Source organism: Microtus ochrogaster, unplaced genomic scaffold (genome assembly GCF_000317375.1).
Source record: "Microtus ochrogaster isolate Prairie Vole_2 unplaced genomic scaffold, MicOch1.0 UNK16, whole genome shotgun sequence".
In the NCBI taxonomy this organism is placed as follows: Eukaryota; Metazoa; Chordata; class Mammalia; order Rodentia; family Cricetidae; genus Microtus; species Microtus ochrogaster.
Window position 1 is genome coordinate 3,254,864 of NW_004949114.1, and position 11,346 is coordinate 3,266,209.

At 53.0% G+C, this 11,346-nt stretch overlaps 2 protein-coding genes across 2 annotated transcripts in view; one reads left to right on the top strand and one right to left on the bottom strand.

Annotated features, from left to right (window-relative positions):
- The window catches only part of Dcst1 (DC-STAMP domain containing 1), a 15,042-nt gene extending 12,357 nt beyond the window's left edge, over positions 1 to 2,685 (bottom strand). Inside the window, exons 1-4 of the mRNA XM_005367304.2 lie at positions 2,682 to 2,685; positions 2,464 to 2,583; positions 1,724 to 1,849; positions 1,559 to 1,633 (exon numbers count right to left, since the gene is read on the bottom strand). Of these exons, the coding sequence (XP_005367361.1) occupies positions 1,559 to 1,633; positions 1,724 to 1,849; positions 2,464 to 2,583; positions 2,682 to 2,685 (325 nt within the window). The remainder of the gene's footprint in view (positions 1 to 1,558; positions 1,634 to 1,723; positions 1,850 to 2,463; positions 2,584 to 2,681) is intronic.
- Positions 2,686 to 2,786: 101 nt separating this feature from the next.
- On the top strand, positions 2,787 to 10,780 carry Dcst2 (DC-STAMP domain containing 2). Its single transcript, XM_026789225.1, has 14 exons — positions 2,787 to 3,051; positions 3,133 to 3,303; positions 3,591 to 3,692; positions 3,866 to 4,063; positions 4,407 to 4,472; positions 4,943 to 5,156; positions 5,308 to 5,465; positions 5,820 to 5,984; positions 7,527 to 7,694; positions 7,798 to 7,898; positions 8,608 to 8,738; positions 10,026 to 10,153; positions 10,453 to 10,546; positions 10,654 to 10,780. The coding sequence occupies exons 1-14, from the start codon at positions 2,787 to 2,789 to the stop codon at positions 10,778 to 10,780; spliced, it is 2,088 nt and encodes a 695-aa protein (XP_026645026.1).
- Positions 10,781 to 11,346: the final 566 nt, after the last annotated feature.

The window sequence follows — 11,346 nt, forward strand, 5'->3', positions numbered from 1 at the left end:
GCTCTTGTAGACCAGGCTGGTCTCGAACTCACAGAGATCCGCCTACCTCTGCCTCCCAAGTGCTGGGATTAAAGGCGTGCGCCACCACCGCCCGGCAACAAAAATTCTTTAAAAAAAAAATAGGTACACAGTGGTAGTGGTGTATGCCTTTAGTACCAGCACTCAGGAGGAAAGGCAAGTAGACCCCTGAGTTCAAGGCCAACGTGGCCTCCTACAGAGCAAATTCCAAGACAGCTAAGGGCTACACAGAGAAACCCTGTCTCAGAAAAAAAAAAAGCATATACATACACACACACACACACACACACACACACACACACACACGAGTGTTTTACTTGCATGTATGTATGTAACCATGTGTGTGCCTAGTGCCTTTGGAGGTTGGAAGAACATGTCAGATGTCCTGGAAGTTGAGTTTCAGGTGGTCGTGAACAGCCACATGAGTGCTGGGTATCGAACCCAGGTCCCCTACAAGAGCATCAGATGCTCTTAACTCCTGAACCATCGCTCTGTGAGAGAAAAGTCTTAATATATAGTCCAGGTTGGCTCAAATACACAATCCTCCTGCCTCAAGCCTTCTGAGTGCTGGGATTCTAAGTACACCTCGGAGCTAACATCTGGAGCGGCTAGATTTCTCATGCTCTAAAGCTTTTTCTCTTTTCATCCTGTTTGAGTCTTTTTCTCTTGTCTATTTTTTTCGAGACACTGTGAGCCCAGGCTGTCCAGGAACTCCAGGCGTAAACCACCACGTTCTTCTTCATGCAGCTTTTCCTTGGGATGACAAACTGTCTCTAAGACTTAGCTACTTTCACATAGCCCTTCTCGGCTGTCCCTTTCCTGTGGCCCAGCACCTCACAAAGCAAATGTCTCCATTCAAATGTCACCTCTAGAAGTCTTCCCTGACAGGATTAGGGGCACGCCCAGCCCCTCCCTCCCTCCTCCATAGCCTACTGTGCCCCCTTACTTTACTATCACACTGGCAGGTTGGTTAGTGTCTATTTTTTGAGGAGGGATGTTACTTGGCAATCCAGACTATGTATGCCAGGCTGATCTTGGATTAAGGCAATCCTCCTGCCTTAGCCTATGAATTCTGGGATTGTAGGTTTGAGCCACCACACCCAGCTATGCCTGACTTTCTTTTCTTTGTAAACTCCAAAAAGACTGGTGCTTGTCAACTTTGTTACTTCTGAATCCTCATGAAGAAAAAGGAAAGGAAAGGAAAGGAAAGGAAAGGAAAGGAAAGGAAAGGAAAGGAAAGGAAAGGAAAGGAAAAGAAAGGTTCTTTAGATGAGTTGGCGATGTGCCCAACTGGTCAACAGAGCAGATTATAAAGTGTTGGTTTGACCTACGATGTGTGGGCAGTGAGATTTTCAAAGACTGGCGAGACTTAATGAAGGCAGGGGCTGTGTCTTCTCACTTTGGGACCCTCTCTCCTCTGAGCCTCCCTTCTCTCTTTTCCAAAGTGTAAAAGGAAGGTAAATTCATGGACTTTGGGCACAAAAGGAGCAAGCTCTACGTTCCCCCAGGCCCTAATACCCCGCCTTTATCCACTACTAACTTGCCAGGCCATACAACGCCACCATCTTCTGCTCCTCATAGATGTTCATGGGGTTCACCAGGAGCTGAAAGAGACCTAAGAAACAGGGCGAAGCCAGCCGTAAACTGGTAGCCCCGGCCCTGTGCCAGCCTTGGCCCAGCCCCGCCCTTCTGCTCCCACACTTACCTATGGCCAGTAGCCCACCAGTTCCTGCTCCTAGCAGGAAAGCAGTGGCAGGGAACTCCCCTGGCTGGCGCCATAGGAACCGGCTCCAGGGAACTGGAAGACCCCAGCGCAGGAGCCTCTGCATGGCTGGAAAGGGAACAGTTCAGCCCACAGCCTCTTCTGGCCTTGGAGGGTCATTAAGGCTAGAAACACTTTATTTATGAGTGTGTGTGCGCCTGTCTTGAGTTTATGTGTGTCATATGTACGTAGTGACCAGAGGGTGGTGGAGCCCCTGGAGCTGCAGTTAGAAGCCACTGCAAGTGCCTGATGTGGAGAGAAGGAGGTGCTCTTAACCACTGAGCTATTTCTCCAGCCCCAAGGTTTGAGATTTTTTGGGGGGGTGCTTTTCAAGACAAGGTTTCTCTGTGTAGCCCTGGCTGTCCCAGAGCTTGCTCTATAGACCAGGTTGGCCTCAAACTCACAGTGATCCACCTGCCTCTGCCTCCCGAGTTCTGGGAATAAAGGCTTGAGCCACCACCATCCTGCTAAGGTTTGAGATCTTTCGGAGGATCAGATGGTGGGGAAACATGGTGGCAGGGATGTGGAGTGCACTACAAGAGATAAGGGGCCCTGAAGAGTAAGGCGGGAGTGGAGAAGAAGAGAAGGGACGGGGCTGTCGGGAGGACATGAGGGATAGATGTTGGAGGACCCCCAAATGGAGGACAAGTCTGAGGGGTGCTGGGAAGGGGCAGGAGTCTCACTAGTATGGGGCAGTTTCTGTTTTCCTGCTCCGTTCTGATCCTGTGTCTTGTCCATCAGACTATTCTCGGGAACCCTTTTCACCCGAGAAGTCTCTTCAAAGATTTCTAGGCTGTGAAATTCTGATGAGAATTGCCTGTGTCCTTCACGTCCCTCACAGACCCTTCAACTCCTCAGCTCTGTGAGCTCTCAGAACTAGGTAATGGGTTCTGAGACACACCCATGGTATAAGCTTGGCGGAACCTTAGAATTAGATGGAGGATTCCGAGTCTCTAGAACCTGGGGGCCTCTTCTGCAGACATACTGGCATTTGGTCCCAGCAGCCATGTCTAAAACTGATGCTATAGAGTGGCCCCCCAGGGAGGAGGGGCCCAGCAGGGCACGGGCTGTGGTCCGAAGCGTGGGGGGCTTTACTTTGGGCTTGTCCTTGGCCACAGTCTATGGGATCCTGGAACTCCTGGTGGAGGGACACAGCCCCTATGGCTGCCTGGTGGCCACTGTCACTTTGGCTGCCTTCCTTAGCCTGGGCATGGGGTTCTCCCGCCAGGTCCGTGTCACTGTCTTCCTGCTGCTTCCCCAGGTCTTCTCCAGTGAGGCTGGCACCCTGGAGCATGGCCGGGCTGGGTTGGGGCTGAAGTCCTGGGCTGGGGTTGACTGAGCCATCTCCCTAGGGCAGGGTCGGATGCTGCTGCTTGTGGCTGCCTTTGGACTGGTGCTTCAAGGGCCTTGTGCCAATACCCTGCGTAACTTCACGCGGGCCAGCGAGGCTGTGGCCTGTGGGGCAGAGCTGGCCCTGAACCAGACTGCAGAAATGCTGGAGCGGGCCAAGCAGCCCCTTGTCAGTAAGGTCCACCCCAGCCTACCTCTGACCCTCAGCCTGGAAGGTCTTCCACCTTTCAGTTTAATTCCTTTCTGAGAGGCTGGGCCTGGGAAGCCGCTTCCCAATCCGGCTAAATCCTCTTTCCCTTGCCCTCCAGCCTCTTCCTTCACCTGGTTATTTTCACACCCCAGCACCCCAGCTCCCTAACCTCTCTGATAGCCTCCCCCTGCACCTCCCCTCCCCCAGGAAATGATGACAATCAGCTCCTGGAGGGAAAGGCCCACCACAATGTTGCCCTTTGTCTCTCAGGTGCTCTGACCAAGATTAAAGCTATTGCCCAGAGGGCCAAAGTGGTGGCTGACCGGGTCCGCAGGTTCTTCCGGTCCATCATGGACGGCGTGAAGCATGTGGGTAGGTGTGTCACGTGTCTGGTGTGGGAGGTCTCCTTATCCTAGGCCTCTCCAGGCCTGCTCACTGACCACTGGCCAGTTCTGGGGGGAAGGGGGAAGTGGGTGGTATTACCTAAGTTATTAAAAAGGCTGGGCCACTGCTACCCAGAGTACTGACTGAAGAGCCGTCTCCAGCCAGGGCCCTGCGGAATGTGTGGTATTGGCTCCTTCACATTGGTGATGTGTGCAACTCAGAGCTGGGCAACCCTTATACGAAATGTACTCGGGTATTTGATGACGCCAGGGACAGCTGCATGAAGATCATGCCGCGGGTCGCTCACCTGTGTTACGTGATCATGCCCTTCAAACTGGCGCTCTGCGGACTTGCCAGCTGTGAGAGCGCTAGGGGTTCCCTGCAGGGAGGCATGAACATGGGGTGGAATGGGGTGTGGGAATGCAGGATCCGTCAGAAAGGGGACACGGGGGGGGGGTCACATAAGGGGCATTGTATATGGAGCTCATAAGGACGCTGGGTTCAGTAGGAAAAGGTAGGCGATGGAGAAGGAGTGATGTTCAGGAAAGGACAGCAGAGAAAAGCTAAGAATCTCAGAAATGCAGAGGAGATCAGTGGGGAAGGTGGGAAGTCTAGACAGCCCCATGAGAGGAAGGATCCAGAGGTGGACAGGCAGGTTACATCTCTGCGCCTCATCCTCACACTGAGCTCCCTGACTCTTAGTGGTCCAGATGTTCTGTGTCATCCCCATGTACCTTCAGCTCTTCCTGCGAAGGACCATCAGCACCCGTGAGTGACCCAATGACCCCTCCAGCCCCTGCCGCCTGTGTTCTCATCTTCCTGCGGCCAAGGGCAGCGGAAGTCTCCTGGTCCATATGAGAGATCACAAGAGCAGGAAAGGGCTGTGCAGGGTCACCCAGACTAACATCTAGGCTGAGCTGATTGAGAAACTGAGGCCCAGTGAGCAGGGGAAGGTGTTTCATCAAAGCCAGACTTCAGAGCAGAATCTGGGAGGAACAGGGCCTCCCACCAGAGCTAGGTGGTGGCTTACTCCTTACTCGTGACGAAGCATAAGCCCTAGGCCAAGTCTAGTGCTGTGTGTCAGGAAGGTGTCACTGCTTCCTAGTCCAGGTCTGGGCCCTGGGAGCTCCAGCCATCTGTGAGTTGTGCAATTCCTGGGCCGGGACAGCCCCCACCCCATTCACTTCTGCCCTCCTAACTCTCCTGGCTCGTGTCTCCTCTGGCCCTGCTGGTCCCAGCTGTGATGAAGCTGCTTAACCAGGTGCGTCGTGAGTTTGAATTCAACATGACAGCCACCCACTACTTCTCTGTGGACCTCAACGCCTCTCGGAGCCTGTCCCAGGTGGCCCTGGACCTTCACGAGGTGGTCAGCATGAAGCTGCACAGGACCAGGGAGGCCCTGGCCCTGATGGGCTACACCATGCCTCTTCTCTTTGCACTTCTCTACCTCCAGTGAGGGGCTCCCAGGGCCAGTGGGAGATGGGCCGCTGCGGGCTGTCCATCTATGGAATCTTGGGGGTGGCGGGAGTGGTGGGGCAGCATTGCCCAGAGTGCCTGGGAGCCTGGTAAAAAGAGCTGGACTCTCATGTGCACTTCTCCTCAGAGCCCTGTGGTATCGGTACCGTTACCTGAACTGGGACGATTTTGACAACATCTATATTACCAGCCGCTTCTTGTACATGGAAGCAGTGCGCTCCGAGGCAGGGCTGCCCACGGTGCTGCCGCTCAGTTCCCAGGAGGCCAGATACTACATCCAACCAGGTGAGGGTGTGAGGAAGGTCCCATAGTCCTGACCCTGTTTGAGAACATAGTGATCAGAGGAAACAGAGATGACCTCGGGCTGAGAGGAAGACAAGGGAGCAACACGAACCAAGGTTGGGAAGGCTTTCTGTGGTGAGGACCAGAGGGGTGAGCTAATATGGAAGGGAGGACTGCCCAGGAGGCAGGAAGCAAACAGGGTAGAAGAGCTCTGCTGTGGACCACAGGTCCAGGTAAAGGACTGCTCCCACCTTTGCCAGAGTTCTCACAGCCTCTTTTCTTCTTGCCCTCTGGCTGAACTTTGTAGACCTGTGGGCAGGAGAACTGGGGAACACCCTCCTGAACACCCTCCTTCAGGCTCCATCTTCCTGTCCCGATGGGAGCAGTTTTTTTATGTGCTGGAGACCTTTGACCTTGCTCGTCACCTCCTCCTCGTGTTCGTCCTGGTCTTTCTGGACTATGCTGTCTTCTGGGTACTTGACCTGGCCCGGTACCATCTCCAGGGCGAGATTGTAGCCCGCAGTGAGTGCCCACCCCTCCTCCTGTGCCCACCCACCCGATGCATCCCCCTTCTCCCTGGGGCTTTCTCCTGGGGGACTCTTTGGATAGCTTCATGTCACTGCCATTCACTCTTCCAGCCTCTGCCTCCTGTCTTGGTAAAGAACACAACATGGCAGAATAGCAAAGACACAAGCTGTAAGCCAAACTGGCTTGGTTCAAATCCCAGCCCTGATCTTTGTCAGGAGGTGATTTTAAGTAAGTTGCTTGGGAGCTGGGGACAGAGCCCCATGCACAGTGCCCCAAGTCCATCCCCAGCACACACGCACGCACGCACACACTCACACACACACACATGCACACACACATGCACACACACGCGCACACACGCACACGAGCACACACATACACATACACACACATAAATTGCTTAACCCCTCACAGCTTCAGTTTGCTCATCTGAATAATGAAGCAATGGCTGCTCTCTGGGTCACTGTAAGAAGTGAGACTAGCTGGGTGGTGGTGGCGCACACCTTTAATCCTAGCACTCCGAAGACAGAGGTGGGCAGATCTCTGTGAGTTCAAGGCCAGCCTGGTCTACATAGTTCCAGGATGGCTAGGCCTGCTACACAGAGAAACCCTGTCTTGAAAAACCAAACCAAACCAAACAAACAAACAAAAGAAGTGAGAGTGTTGTTTAGTTGTTTACTCCCTCCTTGGGCCCACGTGAGACTGGGTCACAAGTCAAGGAACATAATTGACCTGCATTTGTAATTTGCATATCATCACACAGAGAACAGAAAAGAAATAAGCAAAAAAGACAAGATAGCTCAGGGACACCTGTCACGAAGGTTCGACCTGAGCTCAATCCTCAAAACTCTAGAAAAGAGTGGAAGGAGGGAGCTGCCTCCACAGAGCCACCCTCCTCTGGTCCAACTCGTGTGCTAGGGTGTGTGTGTGCCCCGCAACCACACATACGCACACGCACGCACTAATAAATGAAAAAGAAAACCACTGAAACTCAAGACGTAAGACGCAACAATAAACTGGAGAGTGGTGGTCCTCCCGTCACCCCAGCACTCTGGAGGCCATGGTGGTCCTCCCGTCACCCCAGAACTCTGGAGGCCCTGGTGGTCTTCCCGTCACCCCAGCACTCTGGAGGCCATGGTGGTCTTCCCGTCACCTCAGAACTCTGGAGGCCATGGTGGTCTTCCCGTCACCTCAACTCTGGAGGCCCTGGTGGTCCTCCCGTCACCCCAGCACTCTGGAGGCCGAGGCAGCAGGATTGAGTGACCAGGCTACACAGTGAGACCCTGTCTCTAAAAACCAAGGGAGAACTTACCAGCTTTCGGCCAATGTTAATGCTTCTGGGATGGCCATGAAGACTGTGGCAGAGCCAGCTGGCATTAGGACAGAAGCCAGGTCTCAGGGTACCTTAGGGGTACCTGAGCACCAACGGTCCTGGATTGGGGTGTGGTTCGTGCCTATGACCTGCCTGGCTCTCCTTTTCCACCCTGCAGGGCAAGTGGTTGTTGCCGTGAGTGTCCTTACAGTGTCTTTGTGCAGGCCCGGTGCTGGTGTCTATAACGGTGGAAGGGACCGGCTATTCAGGGAGTATCTACCGTGACCTGGTGTCAGCTTTTGATGTTCTGCAACAAGGCAACATCAGTATATTGTCCCAGCGCTGCCTCCTACATCCCTCAGAACCAGACGCCAGTGGATACATTGTTATTGGTATTCTTCTAAGAGTGAAGACCGGGGAAAGGGGGCCTGTGGACCAGGAGTGAGACCAGTGCCTTGGGCAGTGGGCAGGGCTCACTGGGTGCTGTCTTCCCAGGTACCATGTATGGTCTGTGCTTCTTCGTCACCCTGTGTGGCAGCTACGTCAGCAGACTGCGGCGTGTCATCTGTGCCTCCTATTACCCATCCAGGGAACAGGTGAGGGTTGCGGACCCAGCAGCTCTCTGCTGCGGCCCTGACACTAAGCTGTCTGTGTCAGCTTGAGGGTACGGAAGCCTCGCAGCCCAGTCTTTGCTCCCACTGAGCCCTCCGGTGGAGCCGGGAGGGATGATGTCCTTTCAGCCTCCAAGGCTTCCCTAAAGCCACAGGGACATGGGGGTGTGCCCCACGACATCTGAGGTGCAGGGACTCCAGTGAGGCATGGTGAAACAGTTTGGCTGATAGACATTTAAAGTAGATTAACTTCTTTTACATTTTAAATTTCTAATCATGTGTATATTCTTTTTTTCTGTGTGAGTATATTCCATGTGTTTGTAGGTACTGGAGGCCAGAAGTGTTAGATCCCCTAGAATTTGACTCACAACCAGTTGTGAGCTGCTTGATGTGGGTGTGGGAACTGGAGTCTTCTAGAAGAGTAATATACACTCATCACTGCTGAGCCATCTCTCCTGCCCCAGGAAGAAAGGCTTTTAATGAAGCATCACTTAAAAAAAAAAAAAAAGAGGTTTACTAAGGGATGAAGAGATATGGAGAGGCAGAGGAGGAATGGCTGACTTTGCTTGGGGGGACCTGAAGGCTTCCTTAGAGGAACAGGCATTTGAGCTAAGCCTTGATAGGCAGGAGCGGGAGGGCACAGCAAGGCAGATGGAGCAAGACCACTTGTCCCACCCGGGACCTGCCCCACCAGGAAAGGATCTCCTACCTCTACAACTCGCTTCTGCGTCATCGGACCAACATGCTGGCTGCAGTGCACCGGGCAGTCATGCGACGGGCAGCTGACCAGGGCCACATGAGTGTCCTCCAGGTGCTGGCCATCAGGTGAGTTCACGATGCTTCCTTATAGGGATGGGGTGGCAGTCAGCAGTGTTTCCCGAGGGACAAGAGGTTTGGTTGAAGAGGGGTGTCCAGCTCATACCTGCATGTCCTGAAGGAAGAATCCAGGACAAGAATTATATTTTATTTATATAAATTATATAATAATTATATAATTATTATTATTACTTGTAAAACCACACTGGATCTGTTCCACGCTCTACTCGCTACGCGCTACGGGAACTAGGCTGAAGATTTAAAATCACACAAACACAGACAGAGACAGACAGACCAACAGGGCCACGGGGACATCCTTGAGATAAGAATGCCCGCTGCTCAGGGGTAGCTTCTATAGGGCTCTGGCCACGCCCCAGCTCTTGGGATCTTTCAGCTGCAGACTCATCAGAACCCACTCCCCTGCCATCAGGGTCTTGTGCTCACAGCAGAGGAAAACAAGCTGTTTACAAGAAATTCAGGATCTGGTGGTCTGCAGTCCCCAACAATTACTATTATTATTTTGTTATTTTTTTTCCGAGGCAGGGTTTCTCTGTCTAATAGCCCTGGCTGTCCTGAAACTTGCTTTGTAGACCAGGCTGGCCTTGAAATCACAAAGATCTGCCTGCCTCTGCCTCCCGATGGCTGGGATTAAAGACATGTGCCACCATGCCTGGCTAAGAATTTTATTTTATTTTATTGTTTTTTAACACAGGGTTTCTCTATGTAGCTTTGGAGCCTGTCCTGGAACAGGACAGCTCTTGTAGACCAGGCTGGCCTCAAACTCACCAAGATCCACTTGCCTCTGCCTCCCAAGTGCCGGGATTAAAGGCATACACCACCACTGCCCAACTAAGAATTTTATTTTTTAAAAAAGTGTTTTGTTTTTATTTTATGTGTATGGGTTTCTCCACACGCATGCAAATCTGTGTACCATGTGCATACAATGCCCACGGAGGCCAGAAGAAGGCATCAGATCCCTTTGGACTGGAGTTACAGATGTTGGGAAATGAACCCAAGTCCTTTGAAAGAGCAGCCAGTGCTCTTAACTGCTTGAGGCATCTTTCCGGCTCCAAGAATAAACTTTAAGATTTATTCATGTGTATGAGTGTTTTACCTGCATGTATGTATGTATACCGAGTGCATGCCTGGTGCCCATGGAGATCAAAGTGAGGGAGAGAGGAAGGAGAATGGGGCAATGGAGAAACGGTTGCTACCGTCAGAAGGGCCGCAGCTAGGGTGTCCCTCCAATTTGGAGGTTGGCTCGTCAAACTTGACATGTGCGACCTTTCTTCTAAGGTACCCTTGCCTAAGTCCTTTGCTCAGCCCATTTTTGCCGAATCAGCACTACTGCCTGGGCTGTGGGCAGCCTGAAGACAAAGGGGACATGGAGAACTTTGTGTCCTGCAGTACCCCAGGCTGCAAAGGTGAGAAGCCCTCCCCCTGGAGGACTCGCGGTGTTTGCATGATAGTCAACCACGGTTCTTCCCTCACTGAATTCTCCGGTTTGTTCGCACGTGCCCGCCCCTCATTACTATGCATATTTAATTTACATAGCTCCTCCCCCAGAATATCAATTCTCCTGGGTGCAAGAGGTACTGAGCAGTTCCCTAAGTGCATACTTGACAAGGATGGGTCTTCTTTGGAGGGCGGGGAGGCCACAAACTAGGGATCACAGAGAGTGAAGGGTTAGCGCAAGCCTCCTTTCCCTCCTGGCCTCCCCTAGGTCTCTACTGCCTCACCTGTTTCCGTCTCCTGGACAACACCTGCTCTGTGTGTGCGTCGCCTCTCTCCATGCAGGGGCACCTGGACCTGGAGCTGTGAGTCTTTCCCGGTGGGGAAGGCACCAGGGAATCTGTGGGGTCAATGGGAATAATGCCCTTCTCCAAGGATATCCGTGGGCCACTGAGATAGCAGCCTTCTCCAGGGACTCCAGCGATGAGGAGGGTCTTCAGCTATGGCTGTCTGCAGCCCGCAGAAGGGCCGCTGAGCAGGATCTCCAGAAAGCACCGGGAGAGCGCCTCTCAGACAAGCCCCGCCCAACGTCCAGGTGAGCCGGAAGCAGGTGGGGATGGCCCCTGGGAACTGGGGCATGTTCTGAGCACCTGCCCCCTAGCCTGCGGTGGCTTACAATGGTGTTAGGACAGCAGTTCTGTGCGGAGCTCCTGAGGAAGAAGGGAGGGCCCTGTGATGAGAAGATACCGCAACACACTTCCCAGGATAGGCGTGGTGGCGCACGCCTTTAGTCCCAGCACTCAGGAGGCAGAGGCAGGCGGATCTCTGTGAGTTAGAGCACAGTCTGGTCTACAGAGTGAGTTCCAGGACAGCCAGGAATAGAAAGAAACCCTGTCTCGGGTTGGGGCGGAGCACCAAACCCAAAACTTCACAGAAAAGGAGGAAAATGAGCTGGATTTGGGGCCAATCTGGTGGTTTGTCAGGCTAAGGGAGGCCAGGAAGCTGTGGCCTCTGTGAGTTTGGAGAATGTTAAGCATTCAGGAGGGTAAATAAAGCCTAGGGTGTGTGTGTTTGGGTGTGTGTGGGAGAGAGAGAGAGAGAGAGAGAGAGAGAGAGAGAGAGAGAGAGAGAGAGAGATCTGTGTTTGTTTTGAGACAGGGTCTCA